The 22,974-nt window shown below is 40.2% G+C and overlaps 1 protein-coding gene and 1 long non-coding RNA gene across 2 annotated transcripts; both read right to left on the minus strand.

Annotated features, from left to right (window-relative positions):
• Window positions 1–10,850: 10,850 nt before the first annotated feature.
• On the minus strand, window positions 10,851–15,925 carry LOC112939582 (uncharacterized). The gene is made up of 3 exons (XR_003243326.2): window positions 14,823–15,925; window positions 11,958–12,014; window positions 10,851–10,920 (listed from the first exon to the last, which is right to left on the minus strand). It is a non-coding gene; the product is annotated as an uncharacterized lncRNA (long non-coding RNA).
• A 1,607-nt stretch (window positions 15,926–17,532) lies between these two features.
• On the minus strand, window positions 17,533–21,334 carry LOC4344314 (uncharacterized protein At5g39570). The gene is made up of 6 exons (NM_001422292.1): window positions 20,643–21,334; window positions 20,365–20,544; window positions 19,868–20,011; window positions 19,537–19,722; window positions 19,066–19,230; window positions 17,533–17,757 (listed from the first exon to the last, which is right to left on the minus strand). Exons 1-6 carry the CDS (start codon window positions 21,297–21,299, stop codon window positions 17,698–17,700), a joined length of 1,392 nt encoding a protein of 463 aa, NP_001409221.1. The 5' UTR covers window positions 21,300–21,334; the 3' UTR covers window positions 17,533–17,697.
• Window positions 21,335–22,974: the final 1,640 nt, after the last annotated feature.

Below are 22,974 nucleotides of genomic sequence, written 5' to 3' on the forward strand. Positions count from 1 at the left end.
CGCACGGATGCATGGCTGCACAACTTCCATCATGACCTGTATGATGGATCATAATGCAGGTTTGTGTTTGTACCGAAAACATACACTTGATTCTGACCCAAAAAAAATCTCTAGGATTTTACTCCTATGTACAAGTCCATTCGCCTTAAAATAAACAACTTTAATATAAGATTTGATATATCAATCTGAATAGATATATGTGTTAATTTAGAATTGGGGAGATACTGAAGATAGCACTGTGGTAAAAATAAAATGGAAATCTTAGTGCTGGATACACCCAGTATGTAGTATCTCTTGTTGCTGTAGGACATGGAGCATATGCAGAGGATGGACAGGACACGTGCAAGATGGTTGTGTAATGAAGTAATAGATGCTGCAGTTAAGGAGCCTGGGCTACTGCAAAGGACGGTGTTTTGGAGCAACACAAGGGAGCACAGGGTAGCACTGCCTCCTCCTCCTCCTCACTTGCCATAATTTTGCCATTGCCATGTCCATTGCCATTTGCCACAATCTTCAATTCCCCAAAATTTTAGCACATCAGATTCACCTAACTACTACTACGGCTCCTACCCACTTGCTCAACTGAAAGCAACTGCACCGGCAACCATCACTGTAGCTACTCTACCTTGCAAGAGACCATGTTGTACACGCATATTCTACGACTATATGGTTGTCAGCCACTATTTGCTGCTAGCATATTACCTTTGGTTTTTTCTATTTGACGTTGATTTGTTAAAAGACGAACTAACTACTATCAAATACTCAGAGACGAAGAGAGTATGATTTATTCATCTAAGTAGAGAAATCTCTAAATAGAGACACTTCTTTTTAGAGAAGGGTAAAAATCTCTGGTTCTTTTTTTTATGGTACAGAAGGTTATCTGCAAACAAAATTTACCGTACTTGCTTAATGCCACTACCTCCCTCGCAACAATACGGCTGTGTTTAGATCCAAAGTTTAGATCCAAACTTCAGTACTTTTCCATCACATCAACCTGTCATACACACAACTTTTCAGTCACATCATCTCCAATTTCAACTAAAATTCAAACTTTGAATCCAACTAAACACAGCCTACTTTTTTTTAAGTCTATCGCACTTGTCCCACGAAGACTTTACTACCTCCGTCCCAAAATAAGTGCAGCTGTGGATATCCGTGCCCAACGTTTGACTGTCCGTTTTATTTGAAAAATTTGTGAAAAATTTAAAAATATTTAATCACACATAAAATACTATTCATATTTTATCATCTAATAGCAATAAAAATACTAATCATAAAAAAATTTTAAATAAGACGAATGGTCAAACGTTGAACGTGAATAGTACAAAACTGCACTTATTTTAGGACGGAGGGAGTATCTTTTAGAGTAATTAATACATTTAAATTTGTTAAAAGTGCACAGTATTACAGTCTTTTCAGCTTTATATCTATATGTGTGAGATTAAAAATGAAGTATTTTTGGGAGCGAGAAAGTATATGATCAAAGTCCTTACTACCCTTTTAAGAGGATTTTGCCATTCTCTTCATTGAGTATAGAACCTAATTTATTACTACTAAGAGGGAAGCTAGCTATAACTTTAGCTACAACCATATAGTAGCTACTCCATTCGTTTTATAATGTAAAATTTTCTAACATTGCTCACATTTATATAGATATTAATGAAAAAACACACACATATATATTAATGAATCTACCAATGCAAGAAAATCTTACATTGTAAAACGGAGGAAATAGTATTTATTTAAGTTAATCAGACTGGTCTAATCTTATACTACTAGGGCTGCGTTCGCATGTCCTGATGGGAACTCATTCCCTCCGCACGGAAAACAGAGTGATCCATTAGCACGTGATTAATTAAGTATTAGTTATTTTTTTTCAAAAATTGATTAATTTGATTTTTTTTAAAATAACTTTCGTATAGAAACTTTTTTAAAAAAACACACAGTTTAGCAGTTTGAAAAACGTGCGCGTGAAAAAACGAGGGAGAGAGGGTCGGGAACGAGGGGTGTCGAACACAGCCTAAAAAAGCGTTGCTGGCAACCAAATATTCCTCACTCACTTACGCCGAGCCCTTCTACTACTATGCATGTTTTTTTTTAAATCGAATTAGCCTTTTTGGCGCCGTGAGAACACTGCTCTGGTCGGCACCAATTGCCTGGGGACCATTACTGCTGTTAATTTGATCGTGCTCCGATTTGGTTTGGTCGCTGTTAATTTAATTGTCACTTAGTTTCCGGTTGACCAGATCCATCTAACATTTGGGATTCAAAGCTTCTGTAGGCTTTCTTTTAGGAAATGGAAAGGGCTTATCTAGGCTTTGCACCATACATAAAGATTTGGCTACCTATTAGCTGCGAGAAGTAGTTGCACTGGTGGTGCCTTATTACTAGTTTACTACTCTTTCTTTTTTCATGGGGTAAAGCTTTTATACTGAGTTCGTTTATTGACTTTCCCAACTCCATCCTATGTTTTACGCACGCACATGCTTTCGAAACTACGAGGGTACATTTTTTTTAAAAAATAATCTATACGAAAGTTGTTTTAAAAAATCATATCAATATATTTAAAAAATACTCAAGCTAATATTTAATTAATTACTCCCTCCGTCCCACAATATAATGGATTTTGAGTTTTTGCTTGTAACGTTTGACCATTCGTCTTATTCAAATTTATTTTGCAAATATAAAAAACGAAAAGTTGGGCTTAAAGTAACATAGATAATAAAGTAAGTCACAAATAAAATAAATAATAATTTCAAAATTTTTTGAATAAGACGAGTGGTCAAACGTTATAAGAAAAAACTCAAAATCTCTTATATTATGGGACGGGGGGAGTATATGCTAATAAATCGCTCTGTATTATATATGCATGCGAGGGGTTAGTTTCCAACTTCAACGAACACGGTTACACGGCCTTAAAAATGATGGTGAGGTGACCAAGAAGGGGGTGCAGTAACCCAACTGGCGAATCATTTGCACGGATCTCTCAAGGATATTTGGCTTCAGGAGGTTCGCTATTCAGGTTGGCAAACAGCAAACTGTAAGATTCAGTATCACTGGAATAGTCAGGGTATGTTTTTTTTTCCGGGAAGCATTATGCCGTTCGAGATTAGTGTACGTTTTTAGGCGAGTTTACCCCTTGTAAAGTGGGGTTCGTTTCTATTGAAAATGAAGTTGAAGTTAAGGCACGGAAAATAAAAAAAACATTATTACTGCATAATTAACTGAATTTTAATTATTACCAATCCAAAAGAGGATTTATCTAATATTTTAAAGAAAAAGTTTCCGAATGAAATATACCGTTTAGCAATTTAAAAAACGTGCTGATGAAACCAAGGTAAAATATGTATGTTAGTCAGAAAAGAATGGGAACTGCTTGTGTAGTTTCCAAAGTGAGAGATTTCAAAGATATTTAATATGGGTAAAACATGAAATAGATATCCTAATTAATTACTCTTGATAAATGAAATTATGTCAATATGATAGGACACTATAATAATTATCCGTTGGCAAAGTAGAATTATGTTGAGGGAAACCGAGCTTAAGATGTCTGACAAATAGATATGCCCGACATGATTTATCCTGCGGAATGGCAGCATGAGAAGTTAGAATTGCTCTTCCCCATTCCAAATTCATGAATTGGCTGGTCGAATCCACTTGGAAAGTTAGTAAATATATCTGCAGTTGTATATAGTCAGTAGTTAGATGGACAGGAGCATATGATTGATGCAACAATTCTGTTCCGAGAACCTTGTTTAGATATACAAACACAAATGATCCCACAAGTGGGGTTGATTAGGTGATTCACCATGGTCATGGACCCAAAAGAGTGGCTCAGACAAATCCTCCAATCGTTATGTCGATGCTAGATTCTACACATACATATCTGCCGATTGATTCCTCCTTTTGCATGCTTATTTTATAATAGATAGATTAATCAAGAACCTGTCACTGTTGCGACGTTCTCTGTTCGAGAGCGACAACGGATGATCCAGCTCGATCTCCTCCTCTTCCTGCTGATGCAGCTGCTGGTACGTATGCAAGCTCAGTGATGCATGCATGGGATGAATGATTAGTATAGCTAGGAGTATTAATTATTATGATTAGTAGTAAATTAATTGTGCCAATCATGGGTGTGAACTGCTGTTTGGTTCTTGGCTATAGCTAGCTCGTAATTAAGTGATGAGAGCATGGTTGTTGCTAAGGCCCAGTTTAGATGGAAAAAAATTTATTTTGAGGTGTCACATCGAATATACGGACACACATTTAAAGTATTAAACGTTGTCTAATAACAAAATAAATTACAGATTCCGCCAGAAAACTACGAGACGAATTTATTAAGCCTAATTAATCTATCATTAGCAAATATTTACTGTACCACCACGTTGTCAAATCATGGCGCAATTAGACTTAAAAGATTTGTCTCGCAATTTACACGTAAACTGTGTAATTGGTTTTTTTTCTATATTTAATAGTCCATACATATATCCGAACATTCGATGTGATGGGTGAAATTTTTTTGTTTTGGTAACTAAAGAGGGCCTAATTGCTAAGTGCCAATTTGTCGACAAGATATATAATTTGGAGGAGACGCAGACGACAAGAGAGAGGACTAATTGAAAGGCCAGATGGGGAGAAGGACAGATGGATGGCTAGAATTGTATAGTTGTGTAGCTAGATGAATGGATGGATGGATATGCCACGACCTGACGCGGGCTAGCTACAACGCAACTTGTTGGTCGTGTTGCTATCAAATGGACGGCGACTCATCATCATACGGTCGCTGCTTTAGTTTTAGTACTAGTACTTGTACCAGTGATTACAACAATTCAGTTCGATTCCCGCCAGAATTTTGTTTGACATTCATCCATCCAGTACTGCTTGGATACAAAGCTTCAAGCAGTACACATGTTTAATTTATAGCCGATTAAGCACAGAATTTTGTCCATAAGACTACAACTCCTAGTTGGTAGTACATTGCTTCATGAAATTCAAAATTTATGTAATTTACTGAGGGACACTACAAAATCATGTCGCTGCTGATGCCTGATGGACACCACAAAATTTATGTAATGGTTGTAGGACACCCGAGATAATACTTTATCATTTTTGGCAAAACTAGGGGAGAGAAGTCTTAAAACGATAAAATTACCCTCAGCCCTATCCACTTCAGTTCCATCAGGACCATCACCTGCTTCCCAGCACTGCTTGCCAGCTCTCGCTGCCACCGCCGTCGCCTAGGGTTAGGGTCTTTGGATGGGGATTAGGGTAGGGTGCATGTGGGTATAGGGTTCGGGGTTGCGATGGTTCAATCAGGCTAAGGGTAATTTTGTCTTTTTAAAATTTCAACTCTTTATGTCTAAATTTGATAAAATATTGCCTCGGTGTCCTACAGTCAAGTATACAAATTTTATGGTGTCCATTAGCAGATATGCGATTTTGCAATGTCTTCCAGCCAATTACACAAAGTTTAGATGTCCTTAGCAAATTTTGCTATCAATGAAACAAGAGGTCGGGAAAATACCGATGGTGTAATGGTCAATAGTGTGTCCACAAATTTACCAATCAGAGTTCAATTTATGATATACATGACTATATGAGAGTACATTTTTGAAAATTCAAAAAGTCAAAACTCTAGCTCAAACCATCTCAGCCGCCGTCATTGTTGTCGAGACCCTGCTGCACTCGAGACTGACAGTGATGGATCCGTGAGGGGGTTGGGCACTCCTGAGGCGGTGGAGATGCCCCAAGGAGGCAACACCGCTAGTAATGTCGATGCACATCATTGCCGCCGTCAACGTGCGCCTCTTTTGCCGACCTCCTCACGCACCGCTGGACCCGCTGCTATCCTCAAGTGCTTCTGCCAGCATTAAATTTGACTATTTGACCCTTTTTGAAAACTAATTTTACAAATGAACCGCGGCCAAAACTTATTTGAAAAACGACCCTTTTGTTTAGCGCCAAATCGTATGGTTTAGCACTGTACCATTTGGTGTTGAACAAAAGAGTCATTTTTGAAATAAGTTTTGGCCACGTTTCATTTGCGAAATTAGATTTCGGAAAGGGTCAAATTGTCAAATTTTGTGTTCTGCCAGCCTATAGAGTTTGAGAGACAAAGATGATGAGGGGCGAAGGAGAGAGTAAGAGAGAGGGAGAGTGAGAGGGAGAGGGAGAGGAAGAGGGAGCAGCGGAGGAGCCATTGTTGTTGTCTCTCCGTCTGCTGGGGTCAGATCCGCCCGCCGTCACTGCCCTAGGTGCCACCGCTCCCGTCGGCCTTGGGTGAGGAGAGGATAAGAGGGAGAGAGGGGAGTGGCCGAGTAGAGTAAGGAGGTTTTTTAAAGAGATAGGTGAGAAGAGAAAATAAGAGGGAGTGAGGACGAGCCTTGTGTTAGGCATGTTTATTAAGAGGTCTATCTGTGAAAATAGATTTATTTTCATAGACAGGTCTCTTAAGAGAGTCACATGCGAAAATCATTATTTTAGCGGGTCTTAACCAAACATTATTCATTAAAAGTACACATTTACGGGTATGTTTTATGCACGTGTACTATGTGCCTTTCGTGTAATTGGGAGAAAAGAAAAGGAGGTTTTGCGGGCGTGAGCGTGCATCCCAACCGGACGTGCCATTGCCGGCTGGTTGCCGGTGTACATTGCACGCATGCTGCCGATGTGACAGGCCCACGTACCGTCCATACATACATACATGCAGCAATGCAACGTTGGAGCCTTGCATCTGTTGCTGGTTGTATTGCATTATATGCACACTAGCTAGCATGGTCCACCAGGTTGCACGCAACAAAGCAGCTGCAGCCTGTGCAACAACCAACCTAGCTAAGCTACTAGCTACAACTGATTCACTTGCGCCCGTGACTGATAAAACCATAGCATCGTATGTGCGACGAAATCTAAAGCTTTTCTCATATCGCAATGTCGAATATATGATGTGCATGGATGCAGATGCAAATGCAATGTAGGGCCTGTTTAGATCTCACCTCAAAATTTTACATCCTATCACATCGAATGTTTGAACACCTGTATGAAATATTAAATATAAGCTAAAAAATAACTAATTACACAGATTGCGACTAATTTGCGAGACGAATCTTTTAAGCCTAATCGCTCCACGATTTGATAATATGGTGCTACAATAAATATTTGCTAATGACGGATTAATTAGGCTTAATAAATTCGTCTCGTGGTTTACTGATGGATTATGTAATTAGTTTTTTTTATTAGTGTCCAAACACTCCATACAACACCCTATATAATATCCGATGTGACATGTTAAAACTTTACACACATGCATTTAAACACCCCCGTAGTGGCTGGATGCTGCCCCGGCCGTGTAATGTGTTTCGTTTGCTTCAGACCGGATCCAATATATCCATCCACATCCAACAATTTATAAGCCTATGACAGAGTAATGTGTGTTGTACGGGCAGTGATGTTATAAAGTCACTGGGCTCATTAAGTTGCCGGTCTCTCTGGGTGAGACATCGTCATTAACAAGCCATTCATCACGCACATTTAATTTGCCACATCCAGCACTAATTAATTAATTACTACTACTCCAGTTGTGTGCTCGATCAAACGCGTTGCAACAAACACAGGGCGGCTTATGTTGGGTTTGCATGTGATAGAGTACTCCTAGTCCTAGCAACCACGTATACGTACTCAATGCTTATGTTGCTTGCGGCCTTAAAATCATCATGATTATCCGGGGGATGAGCTTAACGATAATGACTAACAAAGAAGTTGAGTTAGCTAGGGTACTTACGTACCTGCATGCTTTCGTTGACAGAAAATGAAACATTCTGTGTGTGGATGTATTAATTGGGATGCATTATTATATATGAGATCGCCAAATGCTTGCATACATGAGAGATCTCCTATAAGCTCGTTGCCTCCCAACCAAATCACGGATACTGAGTAAATAAGCAAACTTTAATAGAGTAGTATCCTGATCTCTCTAATTAATTACTAGTGTACTATGCATATATAGAAGGAGGTTTGATCAGCTTAATTTGATAATGAAGTGATCCATCAATATATAGTTCAAAAAAAGATACTCCTACTAGTGAAGTGATGATCCACTTGCAATCTCAACTGCTTATTGAGCCGAAAGATAAGACCTTAGGTAGCAGCTACTTGTACTGATAAACTTTACTAGCCGAAATTAGCACGACTAGCCTTCATTGCCCAGCACTTTTTTGATCTAGGAGTAGTTCATTTGTCCACAGCTGATATCTTGTCCATTTTGTCTGCATTTAAGATGCTAAACAGTATCTTAACCTACTGGGGGGGGGGGGGCATGATCAATCTTAGATTGCTCAAATTTGCCGTGAAATGCGCATCAATCATTACGGACAAAGCAACACATGCATCAAGTTTACACTGTGCACTTCTCTTTGCTGGAAATTTTTTAAGTCTCAAAGGCATACAGTACACACCTAGAAAACTACTGCTCCGTATTGCTGCTATGCTCTCTCTCTCTCTCTCTCTCTCTCTCTCTCTCTCTTTAAAAAAGTATTGTAGCTATAGTGCTATGTACGGGAAGGTAATTGGCACAAGTTCATTTCTAAAAAAATTTTCCTACTCAGGCTGAATTTGTTTGGGCGTATGGAGGTGAAAACTTCATGACACAAGCCATTAGCTTATGATTAATTAATTATAATAGACTTAAAAATGTTTATTGGATAAATAAAATTTATATATAGTAGCATAAAAATACATCGCTTAACAGTTTAGAAAGCACACTAATGGAAAACAAGACATTGTCACCCTAAACTCTAAAACGAACACAACCTTACTCAATTCGTTCTAAGATATAAATTTTTTCAGCATTTAAATTTTATATAAAAATATGACAACTTAAATCTTTGCATATTTACTTTATCTCAAGCAATCATAACCATCTCTTACAATTCACTTCTCCATGAATCTTTTCATCTTAACCAATCATTTTTTTTAGCATTATGTTGATCTCATATACTTCCTCTGTCCCAAAATGTAAGCATTTTTGAGGTTGGCACGGGTATTAAGAAAGTAGGTGAAAATGATTGAAAAAAGTGTGTGATTGGTTGAAAAGAGAAAGTAGATGAAAAAAAATGGTTGTGATTGGTTGAGAGGAGAAGGTAGATAGAAAAATAGCTTCATTTTAGAACAAAGTATTTTAGGAGGGATGTAGTATACTTCTAAAACTTGAGATAGTATTTTAGAACGGAAGGAGTGCATGGTATCATCGTTTGCATGGAAAAGATCGATCGGAAGGAGTAGACAATATTTGTGGCGTAGCGTAGTCTTTGTGTGTGAGCTCCCCCATGAGATGACACGACGGATTTGTCACTGGTGGAGACAAATGTCTCGGTCAGGACTGCTGCGCTGGAACCGGGACGCCACACACACAAAAAAAAAAAAGTTTGGCCCACTGCAGTGCCCGCACCACCCAAGCTAGCTAGGGTACGTACCAAGACACCCGACATTTGCCTACATTATTGCCTCCCGTTCTTCTACTGCTACACACCAAAAGGAACGGTGAAAGTGTAAAACAAACAATTGCAGAGAGTCCCTGAATATGTTTGAGGAAGTTTCTGATATTTCTAACTTTTCCCAAGCTCAGAAACTCCTCCAAATTGTATATAAATTTTTCGGATCAAGAGAAACTGTGGTTTTACAATTCAAAAAATAAACTATAAGTCAGAAACTAAAAAACTGTAACAACTACATGTTTCTCAGGGCTTGTTTGATTCAATACCTTACCAAAATGTTGGCAAGTTTTGGTACTACCAACATTTTGGTAGGGTAGAGTTGTATTTGGGCTGTGTTTAGTTTCTGAAAAAAGTTGAAAGTTTGGGGAAAGCTGGAAGTTTAGAAAAAAAAGTTGAAAGTTTATTTGTGTAGGAAAGTTTTGGATGTGATATGATGGAAAGTTGGAAGTTTAGAGTAGTTGGGGGTGAACTAAAGTTTAGCCCCTCTCTCCCAAACACCCCATAAACACGGCCTTGGTTGGAGGCCAATTTAGAAGTTAGAACCAAGCATTGAGTAGAATATAGAAAATATCAAATTGGATATTGGCAATGCCAATGATTTGGCTTCAAAACAAAACCGTCATATATACTAATCCAAAATGGCCGTCAGTTTCTCATAATTTTAAGTTGATCAAACAAGCCAAAGTCACTCGCTTGATCTAGCTACCACTGTTTGCTACTTTGTTGTGCTAGTGCAGTACTGCAGTAGGAGTGCGTACAGTACGTGACTAGTTTGTGTGTACGTACTTTTTTTTTTTACTGCTGGCATGTTTTGTTTGTCAAACATAGGACCGGACGGACCACAACAGCTCATACAAAGGGGGACACACGACAAGGCCGGTGATGATACGATACGATACGCAAACGCGGCGATGCAATTGTAGCTGCACATGCTGCGGCGGCAGCACACATTTTTGACGCGGCCGCACGGCGGTGTGTTGGGTTCAAACACCTCCTCCTCCTCCGCTCCGGCCGACGTCGTCGGCAGCTGCTAAACTGCCATCGAAACAACGGAGACGGAGGCGTGAATTGTCGTTCGGGTTTTGGGCTTTTTATTTATGTGACAAAACTGATGAAAAAGTAGGGAGTAGTAGGAGTACATTTTGAAGGAGTCGGGTTAACAAAAAGAACCAGACCCGAAAGGAATGGGGGCCACCAGAGTGCACCCAATGGACAGCTGCAACATGGCTGCCCCTCATCACTGATTCAGCACCATGTGCCTCATGTCAGTGCCTGTCCTTGCACACTCTTGTCAGATGCGCAATCATCAAAAGTAAATTGCCCACGCCTGCCTTGCAGTTCCTCCTCTGCCTCTGCCTGTCCCCCCCCCCCCCCCCTCTGTTCTTCGTTGACGAGTTCTTGGCGATTATTGGAGCTATCAGTGCCTCAACTCCTAGTACGATTTTTAAAAGCACGGATATTGTGTTATTTCTGTGTTCCATAGCGAAAAAAGAGGAATATCGATAGTGAACTTTCAACATAGTTAGAGCCAAACATAAGATCCGAATATTTTCTTCAGCTAGCATGTGCGAAAACATGTGTAAAGTGGTATAATGTAGGGAAATGCTACAATATGGTATCCCATTCAGATGGAGTGATATCTACGAGGTATCGCTTCACACCTGATAGATATTGGCTGATACTCGTTCGGACAATATGATACCTCTAAGGTATCTCTTGATACTTAATAGGTAATGGCTAATATCCAGTTATCATGTAATATCTTTAAGCTCTAAGGGATCATCCCGTCCGAACGGGATAGTTTCATGTATCCCCTTTAATATAATATAAGGTTGTGTTCGTCTCTATAGAAGATAAAATGAAGTTAGGGTGCAAAAAACAAGAAAACTATTAGCTCATAATTAATTAAGTTTTAATTATTACAAATTGAAAAATAAATTTATTTGATATTTTAAAACAACTTTTGTATAGAAAGTTTTCATATGCACCCTTTAACAGCTTGAAAAACATGTTACCAAAAATCGAGATAAAATATACAACTTAATCACAAAAGAATGGAGCCATACTGAAGATTAAAATTAAGACACGCAAAATAAGAAATTTAATTATTACAAATTTAAAAAATTGAATATATTTAATATTTTAGAATAATTTTTATATAGAAATTATTTGGCAGTTTAAAAAGCGAGAACGAGCCGATGATGCGCTTGATCACTAGGCCTGCACGTTTCAGCTGCCCGTGACTGCTCTGCAGCAACAAAGCTATGCTGCGGCTCATGTGCTAGGTAGACGCAGCCATCTCTACGGCTCTACCGATCAATTTCTATGTAGCCAAGAAATCAGTCACGTAGCCATTCACTGTAGTGCGGCTCACTAACAAAACTGATCCCTACATCACCAGGCCTTGGAATTGCCCTAGTTGAAGCCACGAATATAACTTAGAAGTATAACGCCACGAATATACTGTACCTTAGAAGTATAACAGGGTCATTCTTTCGTTACAAAGTGTCATGTACTCCCTCCATCCTATACAAAACCAATATAGTGTAAGAGAAGTTCTCATGCCCCTTTAGGCACATATATCAATTTCATATGAATTTAATTGTTCTGTATGATTCAGGAAAAGTTCTTACGGCTGGAGGGTATTTAAATTGGTTTTAGTAACTGAAGAAAATATAAATTGTTCAGTTTTGTAAACTTGGGTGGTGGTCATAGTAGAGAGGGCAAAATATTTAACATAATACTCCTATAGATGTGGAATTAATTATTTGATTTTTGTGGACCTACTGCAGACCAACAGAGCCTAAAATTGTTTTTGAGTTACACGTACAGTAGGCAAAGGGACTTTATGGGAATTGGCCACAGCAAAAAAGATGTTAGATGCCAATTAAGGAAGGATTAGGTAAACTTAAGTGCCTATCAATAATAATCTGAGGGGATTTCGAAACTACTTGGTGGGAGGTGCAGTGGCAATGTCTGTTGCCCAGATCAACAACCACTAGCGCTCGAGCGAAGGCTGACAAGCCACTGTCTGCAAACATCAGACATTAAAAGGTACAGCAGCGCACGGGCGCCCCCCCCCCCCCCCCCCCCAATGAATGCTGTGTGGGGTGCACTGATCGATTTTTACGTGACAGTGAATGCGATGGGTAACATGGCGAACCCCAACCGATCAGCTCAAGACCACTCATGACGACCTGGACGCTGTCAAGAGATTAGCCAGGAACATTTGTTTCAGTACTAATTATGATTGATGCCCTTTGCTGATGCGCTCCCTTCCTTGATCAAGTAGGCAGGTCCCTAATCTAGGAGCTTATCTGGCATCGATGGGTTGATAATTGATGCTGATACAACAGTGTTGTACCTTGGGTGCTTTGTTCTCCCTGATGCGACATTTTTGTGAGCGATCTTATTGGTAAGAGTAACCCCGTTGCCATCACCAGCATTTATTATTTTCCCCATTACCTACCTCAGCAGGTCACCAACCTTTTTGGAATGCAGGATCAGAAAAATAAACATGAATCGGATTCCAAAACACAGGAACGATGATAGTGGGTGTTTGAAGGGCCTATTTTTTCGCTTATGTTTATGCTTATCAATCAAAATTTAAATTTTCAACCTTAAATTTAGAGTTGATTTTGAGATTTTTTTCAACGAAGTTTATTTTTCAGCATTTACTTTTAGATCGCTAAGAACACGTTTATAAAAGTTTTATTCACAAATTACTTTTCATTTGCAAATATGCCGTTTCGCTTATTTCGCAATTAAGTGAAACGATGGCTCAGTTCGTCCGTTCCCTACACCCTTCGGAAAATAGAACTTTCTAATAACGAACTATGTTTGTCCATTATTCCTCAAAAAATTGATTTTTTTACGGACGAAGTAGGAAGTAAACATATATCCCTCCGTCCAAAAATAAACCAACTATACTAGAATAATACTGTACATTACTATGGCCAATCTGGATAGGTGCTCTTATTCAGATTTACTAGGTAATTTTACATCATATTCTAGGTTTATTTATTCTGGAAGAGAGGAAGTAAATTAATGACAGAGAGAAACTAGAGAGACCGGGTGCATGGGACTTGTCAAAGAAAGATAGAAACATGATGTTTGAGCTCATGTTTATTTTCCTATGGAATTAGGGTCATATGAGGCCAATCTATAGGAATTCTGGCATCCTATTTCTTTGTTCCAAAGGACATAAAATTTCCCAAGAATTCCAATCCGACATAAATCGTATGAAATTCATCCAATCAATCCAAAGGAATCTTAGCACACGATAAAAATAAAGAAAAGCTAATAATTGTGCGGATACATTATGCCGTACTTTGGTGCGCAAATACAACAGACACTACCCTGGTTGCATATGCAGGGAGGCTAGTGTGCGGCAACCTACTGTCCAATCTTGGGTTTTGGGTAATTGATTGGGCGATTGATGCGGTAGCATGGGGACAACCACATAGAACTCGTAGTAAATTGGCAATGTCCATGCTAGGATTTTGAATTGACAGTGCCCCTCCAGTGTACAGCCCCAACAGGTAACTCATATGAACCCGTGAGGGGAAACAGTGGTTTGATGTCACTCTTGTACGTACCACTATACTGGGGAGTACATCCAAAAGCGAAATGGAACAACACCCACATGCATATGTTGCTGATCGATTTTGATTCCCTTCAACATCACCGTCTCGTGGTCGCTGTTCGCCGGTCAGAATTTGCATTGCAACCGGACTGCATGTCTCAGGGTCAGGCAGAGGCAGCTCAAGTGAGTCCAACAGAGAGACCTGGGCAGGCTGGCTATGGGTCTGCAAAGGATGGGGCATGGGCGCGGCACGGTGTTTTTTGTTCAGCATGGATTTGCAAGGCACTACACCAGTACAGAGTACATACTACAGAGCAAGAAAACTTTTCATGGTCTTGTGTGTTTGTGGGTCAGTTCAGGTCACTAGACAACAGCAGGAGATGGGAGCAAATAGTAACCAAAACCCCCCCACCCCGGATCCCACCCATGTGGGTACCAATTGGACCCTTGCTGGACACAGCGAAATTTTCGGGAAGAGACCACTCCACAGTGGAGATATCTCGCCGATTACACTAGAATCACTACTGCTATGCTACATGCCATCTTCACAAGATCGCAATATCTTGAGGAAGCTACATGGAAGCTAGAAATCTATATCACGGCTCAATTCTATGAGACTATGACAGATATGCTGAGATTATATGCTTTTTTGCATAAGCAACCACCAAAGAACTTGTCGGATTTGTTTGAATTTTATTGTCAGGAGGTGAGAAGCAAACACGGATAAAAGGGCAAGGGGGGAAACATACCTGCCATTCTGCCAAACGCAGGTAGGTCGCTGTGGTGGCTCAGGTCGAGCTGTAGATGTCACCATTCCTCGTTGCCTACACAATACACATTACAGTTTGGATTAGAGAATAGGGATATCATTAGCTTTGGCCTTCTCTCCATTCAAACGACAACTTTAGTCCACCTGTATAAATTATAAATCTGACTCCCTCTTTGCCCTTCCCTTTTCAATAATACACTAAGTAATTAATAGTGGGATCTGATCAGAATCATGAGATCATATGGGCCTACGTGTTCACAATAACAAATGCTTCTCGTCCTTGTCTCCATGCACCAAAACTAAAACTACAGCAGAAACAAGTAGGCAAACAAGCATAGATGGTGCATACTCAATACGATTCCAAATATAATCCACTTTAGACCTGTACACACTGATTATTAAAGCCTGTCAAATGAGTTTGTTGGTACTTATATTGCATAGAAAAAATAGATAACTTACTGTGATAGTGATATTGTTCATTTAGCAAGGGAAAGAAGCCATCACAAGAAATTCTATAACAACTTACATATAGAAAACAACCTTCCAATTTTTGAATGGTAATTTTGTGTGGATGGTCATTATAAAAAACAGTCAAACTTAACAAGGCTTAAACGAATTGTATGTTTACACCACTAGCACTACTAAGAAACGTCTTATCATAGATTCGCAGCTATTTGGTGCATCAAAGAGGAAGGAAATAAAGGATCATAATACGCTATGCATTTACTTTCTCTACACTTTAGTTCCATGCTGGCATGCATTTTAGGTCTGATAAGGACTTCTCCCAGATTCCTACTAACTGGCTAAACTTGCTGTAAGTTGAGGTGCACAAACAAAAGGGGTTACCCTTTGTGGAAGTCACTTGTTTTCAACTGCACTCAGGTAGTCAGGTATAATGTTTACTCCACATATCTACCGGGTAGAACTAGCAACCACCTTAAATGGTTTCAGGTATTAAAACATTATTCTGCATCACTACCTAAACGGCGGTAGTTAATATTTGCTTAACAGTAGCACTAATACCTGCTAAAAGGATTGAAGGATCGGGACAGCTGTTTGTGTTCGACCCAACTTTTTTGACACTTTTTTTACTGGCAGTTGTAAAGGAAAAAAAAAAGGTACAGATATATACGTAGTAATGTAAAAGGCAATCATTCTTCAACTGTTTACAAACAAGTTCTGGCAACTACAGGGACTCAACTAGGTGACATGAGAAAGCAGAGAGCTATGATGGCCTTAAGATCCATTCGGTATCTTTCTGTTTTCTATGGCCTGTCTTTGCTTTTTCCCAGGGGTAAGGTAATCTTATTTAAAAGATCATGATTCAAGAAAAGAAAGTGGGAATCAAAAACATATCTATCTCCAATGAGTGGGCCTGCTATTATAGCAGATTTAATTACAGGAGAAAGATGTTACCCTTCGATACACCTTCACAAGAGCAGGGAACAATCAGTAGCAAAGCTTTGAAATGTAAAATATATTATGGCAGCTAAAACTGTAGAGGGAAGAAAAGGCTTGTTTGTTTGATTATCATCCACTAAACAAGCATAAGATAGTATGGAAAACAAGTGGACCTGTGTATCAGTTAGTGCTATTGGTTGACCTATAGCCGCTCTGATGTTTTCCAGTCTTAAGTTCAAAATATACTTCAGAACTTCAACATACCGTCATATGTAGCTTTAGAACTTCTATTTTTATTATTGGTTCCTCGCTCTCCAGGTTCCCGTTGAAGGCCCTGACAGGAGGACCTAATTGGGCCAGGTCCAGGAGAGTTGCAAAGATTTGACCTGAAAATAGCAACCAACAAACACTAGAGTTAACGACAATAGATCTCCTATTTGACAGCAGCAACCTATGGGCCTAGCAGATACCAAAAGAGATAGCATAACTATCATTAGATTGTGCTTGGAAAAGGGAAGTCGTCTTCATAAGTTACAGCTTACAACAGGACGTAGCTGTCTACTTCCAAATCCCTTTTTTTGTTGCTTCACGATCAAGCCTTCATGATGGTACAAAACCTTGAAAATAGTACTGTATAGAGTGCTGGTATGATTGATTGACGAGTTAAGAACAAACAGTTTCTAGATAGCCAACTTGTACCAGATATCATACCCAGGATTTGTGTTCACACAAATCTGCATAATCTTGAAAACCAAACTAAAGTAGTAAACCAAATATGCTCATCCCGTCCAAATTGGCGACAAAGGAAATAAATTGGGAAAAAAAAGTTCTACTGACAAAGGATTATACTGAGTAGGACTTGCTGTAAGGAAGATGGGAAAAAGGCGCTCATCAATCATAATGATTCAACTGACATAAGAAACTAAAACAGGACAGGAATGCCATAATGTACCAATTATCAAATGATACGCAGAGCAAGCTATGTTCTGTGAAGATCCTGAAAAGCTCATTTGGTTCTGAAATGCAATACGCTAATTCCTTCAGCCAGGACTCAAAGAAAACTGAAACAGCATAACAGTAGGTATCAGCTTATATATTCAAGCAAGTCAAACATGTAGTGCCAAATAATTGCGGTGCAGATTAGAGGAACCTGAAATGGGTAAAACAGTCTTAGGCTCAGGAATACAAGAATATGATAATATATTCAGAGGTATGGTTGAATGTAAATAATAGTGGTATGGTCTCAGGTTAAAAAGAAACTGGATATCACTATAAAAAGAAGTAATTATGGTCAACAACAGCGTCAATGATCTTACATTATATGCTGAACCTAGATACATTGGTGCATAACCTCTTATATATATTTTTTTCATTTACATTTGGCCGGGTAAATTTAAATGAAATGTACATAAAAAAGATAAGAGTGAAATTACAACAATATAGACTATGTGGTATTATGCTGAATGATCTCCAAACGGCCAGAAGGAGCCATTCATATGGTTGGAATCGTAACCCTGCAAATAAAAATGGAGAAATATTTCAGTTCAAAAGACAACATGGAGACATCGCATGCACAGTTGCACACTCATGTTTCAACCATAAAAATGTGATGCGGGCACCATACAAGATTGTTTCAGTTGAAATCTAGCAACAATACCAGCAAAGCACAAACAACCAAACTATTAACACTCATTAAAATCGTCTAGCAAGGGTACTGAGATTGCTGATTTGTTAAGAAAACTATACCATAAAGACAGAGTTAACCTCACTTATCTGCTGGAGTCTGAGAATTATTCTTTTGGCAAGTAAATCCCAATTACTACTAACACTGGCAAGTGTGGTAGATCATGAATGTGGATAAAAGTTACACTAACATCAGAATATATGGAACAAAGAGCAACCAAGTATTAACTAAATCTGAAAGAGATATATTGGGCTTGTTTGGCTGTCATTTTTGTGGCTGCGTCTGCTGCTAGTAGCCACGGCTGTGCGCCACAGCCACAGACATTATGCACAGCTGCAGCCGCAAAAAATCGCAGCCAAGCAGTGCCATTTTGAACTTCAGCAAATGAGATCATGTGATGGCCATTCTTGAGCAACAAAACAAATTGTGTCATGGATTGCATATTAAATAGCAAAAATAAATATTTCAGAAGAATGTGAAAGGATACACGGGACATACTATAAAGGTCCAGACATTTTAAATTTACAGCATCCAAAACGAAAACAGATACTAATTCATAATTCTATCGTTTGCAAGGGGAAAAAAAGCATCACTCACAGACATGTCTGAAGTTTTCATTGATCGTCATCAGCCACCCATGAGGCCAAGAACAATATAATATATTCGGGCGTTAGGGAGTGATCTAATAAGATAGGAGTGGGAAGTAGCTAGATAGGTTAACAGTCTTACTACCCATGGTTGAATGAGATGGCACCAGGCAGCACCAAAAAAGGGGAGAGGCAGAGAGAACAGGGGATGAGAGAGTAGACTTGTAATTTGCTCTTAATTTCAAAGATAATGCCAAGCTCTCTTAAATAAAGCCAGCCCCTAACAAACCTAAAAAGTTTAACAAATCTCAACCTAAACAAATTGAATCAAACAACTAAGGAGGTACGATAGGTGCGGCAAATGCATTGATGGTCTATCTGCTGCCGCTTGGTTCTGCCCCCTGTGCGCCATCCTTAGCACTTCAACTACATGTGTACCGACCATGACACACATTCAACAGTACACAAATAGGAGTAAAATGGAGCGATAAAAATAAGAGTATAGGGTATTAAAAAAGCACGTTCACAGACATAGACACCGTTACGCTTACCGATTGGAAATCATTTTCAGAAACCACATTCCAGTTGCACTGCCAATTTTGCTGCAAGGAAACATTCTCATCTCCATGACACTCATAAATTTGTGTTTGTTGAGGGTAGAAGGAAGTTGCAAATAAGCTTGCAATACCACTGAATTCACTGGAGCTTAAAGTATGCTGCAAGTCAAAGTAACGAATTAGTAAAGGAAAACATAAGTAGCTATAGTCCAATAAAAAAGTTCATGGTCCGATAAAATGTAGCACTCAAGGAGTTTAAAGAAAAAATAATATTGCCTCAGGAAGGTATTAGTAGCACAACATATGTGATAACGATAGCTTCCACTGAAAATTTCAATAATACAATTACTTTGATCTTGAAGCAGCAAGGTATCACCATATCGGTATAACATCAAATGTGAAAAAGATAGTCTCAGTTGGATATTTTTTTTACAACATAATTCCTGAAATAACTACCTAACTTACATTTTCGAATTCAGCAGATGCCCCATCTGTGCAGGACTGATAGTATCCCGAATGCATAGCCCAAGAAGGCTTAATTGGTTCAAATGGTTCATCTGGCACATGTTCATCGGGCAGCTGTATGTCATATGAATGTCCCAACATATCTGAATCATCGTTGCTGTTATGGTGGTTGTATGTTGAGAAGCTCTGCACAAATTATTTAATTGACAATCACAAGACTACATAAAAAAAAAGTGTTCTCCCTTGAGATTGATGAACTCAACCTGAACAAGCAAATGCATAATTACCAAATGAAGACACTGTAAACAGCATTTGTAGATGACAGACAAACCTCATAGTACTCCAACTTCTGAGAATAAACTGTTTCTGGGGGCTCAACAAGAACATGTAGCGGTTGTTCACTAAACTGCTGGTTGTAACAATAAATAGGCTGAGCTGAAATCTTACTTTCTGCACAAGAGCTGGACAAGATTTCCTGCACGCAAATTTAATATTAAGCAGGGATTAGAAGCGAAGATAGCAGGCAGGATCTGTTGAATGCTACACAAGAGTAATGTATCATTGATTTTTTTCGCGAACGCTAATGTGTCATTGATTAAACTGTCTAGTCACAGAAAGCGACTCCCTCAAAATAAACAATCCTTTTCGTTCCATTTTCTGTCATTTTACATGTCAAATATGTCCACTGACAAGATTAGCTAGCATATTCTCAGAAAAATGAATCAAACATAACTAAATTACAGTACTATTGCACGCAATTGAGCTAAATACTCAGGCTGACGACTAATTGACCTCATTCTTCTTGATCAGTGATAAGTTAATTAGTACCTGATACTGAGATTCCTCCTCTTTGTACACGTGCTGGTAGTTCTGATTAGGAAACCAAGTAGTTTCATCGGAAACGGCATCAAGACTGTAAGACTGATCATAAGAGCGATCATACGAACTGTAATTGTGCTGCACATATGCATATGTTTCATCTTTGGCATTGTCATCCCAAGATAAGCGCTGGCTCAACATGCAAGACAGCAGACGTAGCAAGTGAACAACAATAGCAAGTCAGAAGTGAAGTGAAAAATCCCGAGTGGTATGGTGTATTCGCTCACATTGCCGTTGTTGTAGTTGTACTCCGGGTCGTCGGCGGCGTGGTGCCACTCTACAGTCCCGGTGGCCGGCGGCTCCACTTGTATGACGACGGCTTCCTCGACGCCTCCCTTCCTGTTGGCGTAGACGGGGACGCCGTGGTAGTCCACCCCAATACGGCGCTCCCCGTAGCCATCGGCGTGGCCGAAGAGGTAATCCAGCCCCCGCATGAACTGCCTCCAGTAGTCGCGGCCGCCGCACCGCGAGTGGCAGCGCGCCCCCGCGAAGAAGGGCCAGCCCCGGAAGACCTCCGGCGTGGCGTACGCCGGCTGCTCGCGCGGCGCATCCCCGTAGTCGTAGGGCTTGGGCCAGTAGTACGGCTCCGCCACGGGCGGCGGCGAAACCGGCCGAGGCTGCTGCTGCTGCGGCGGCGGAGAAGGCGGCCGCGTTTGCGGGGGAGTGGGCGCAGGCGGTGGAGAAGCCGGAGGCGGAGTAGGCGACGGCTTAGGCGGCGGGGCCGTAGGAGCAGCGGAGGAGACGGGGTAGCAGGTGGTGGGGGAGGGCGGAATCGGGGAGCCGTAGGTGGCGAAGATGTCGTAGCCGCCGCCGTAGGGGTGGGGGTTGTAGTCGTCGTACTCGTCGTCGTCGTCGCCGTAGTAGTCGTCCGCCGGGGCCGCCATGGCGAGGAATGGTGGTTAGGGAACGGAGTAGTGATGAGGCGAAGTGGGAGAGGGAGAGGATATGGCTGCGATGGTGAGATGCGACGACGGCTGCACGCGCGCGGCTGGTGGTATGTTGATTTCGAGTTGACCGCGACGGGCGCCGATGTGATGGAGGCGTCGGTGGGAAGCGACCGCATGCAGAGGAGGTTGGCAAGGAGACGCAACGCTATTAATGCAGATCGCACTTTGCATCGATCGACGAGGTGCGTTCAAAGCTGTACTAGTACGTATCACGTCACGTTTGTATACAGCGGCGCCAGCGAAGCGGCCCATATTACTAAGCACTCGATATTGATGGGCCTTAAGGCCCAACCCAAGCGAGCAGTTTCATACAGTCCTCGCATCACGTACGTTGCAGCTCTTTTTTTTTCTTTTCGCATCACGTTGCAGACTTGCAGTTCAGTAGATGGCTGATACGCAAAGAAAAGGTATAGCACCGCAATATACTATTCATACTTGTACGAGTCAAAAAGGGAACACATGCGTGGATTATATGAAACGTTGCACGTGCGTGCCACGTGAACACATGGTGCATACAGCGAAGAGACGAGAAAATGGCACGAGACAAGTCAACGAGAAGAGAATCGAGTGAGATCGCGGTCAAAAGCAAGCCCAGCGTGTTGTTCAAGCATGTGCCTGTGATAGCGTCGCGACAACACGGCCCAGCCTTCCTCCCAGACCCGGCGCTTGCAGGCTTCCAGCCCACAGACTCCCAGAGCGCGCTTTACGTCGCAGTCCAAGCCTCCTTTACTTCTTGCGCGGCTGGCCGATTACGGCCCAACTTTTGCCCTCGGCCTAGTAACTCCTTTGACTCGGTGGGCTATGGAATTTTGTCAAATCTCTTTTTTGTTTTTTTTTCTTTCAGGAGGTTTTATCTTGTTTTTTTTCCCATTTTGCAAACAAAACGTATTTCAAAATTTTCTATCACGATACCTGGGCTATGGAATTTTGTCAAATCTCTTTTTTGTTTTTTTTTCTTTCAGGAGGTTTTATCTTATTTTTTCCCATTTTGCAAACAAAATCATTGTCGACATCTACTCATCTGCCCGGGAATATAGGGGATTATTTCTCCTTCATTTGTCCAAGAATATAGACGATTTTTGTTATACTGAGGCAACAAGGGCAGCAACAAACTGATTTCAGCATATAAGGCTCTCACAAACTCATTAATACTAATATGTAGTGCATTTTAAAATTCATTCACTCCTACCAAACTTTAGTAGTTTTTTTTTAAAGATGTACTCTATGCACATCATTCAACGTGTTAACTATATATGTCTTTTCACACAATCAGATTTGGTGTATACTTTCTTCCTTAATTTGTACCCAATTGGGAATAATCCCATATATTTCTGGATGGAGGTATTATTAAAAAGGGAAGGATTACTATAACTTGAATACAATACATAGGAACGCATAAATGCCAATAGCGATAATACTACACTAGCCATTGGAGTTGTTCGTCGTATAATCATCTACTATCTATACGCCTAAAATAGACAAACAACATAATGTCCGCCTATAAATGGTACCTCATGCATTAGAGGAGAGAATATGCTCTTCGGTAGACATGTTAGGTTACATATGTTATCTTATATGTAGATGGGACAAGAAGAAATCATGAGAAAAGCGT

The sequence above is a fragment of the Oryza sativa genome, chromosome 7 (assembly GCF_034140825.1).
Source record: "Oryza sativa Japonica Group chromosome 7, ASM3414082v1".
NCBI lineage: Eukaryota > Viridiplantae > Streptophyta > Magnoliopsida > Poales > Poaceae > Oryza > Oryza sativa.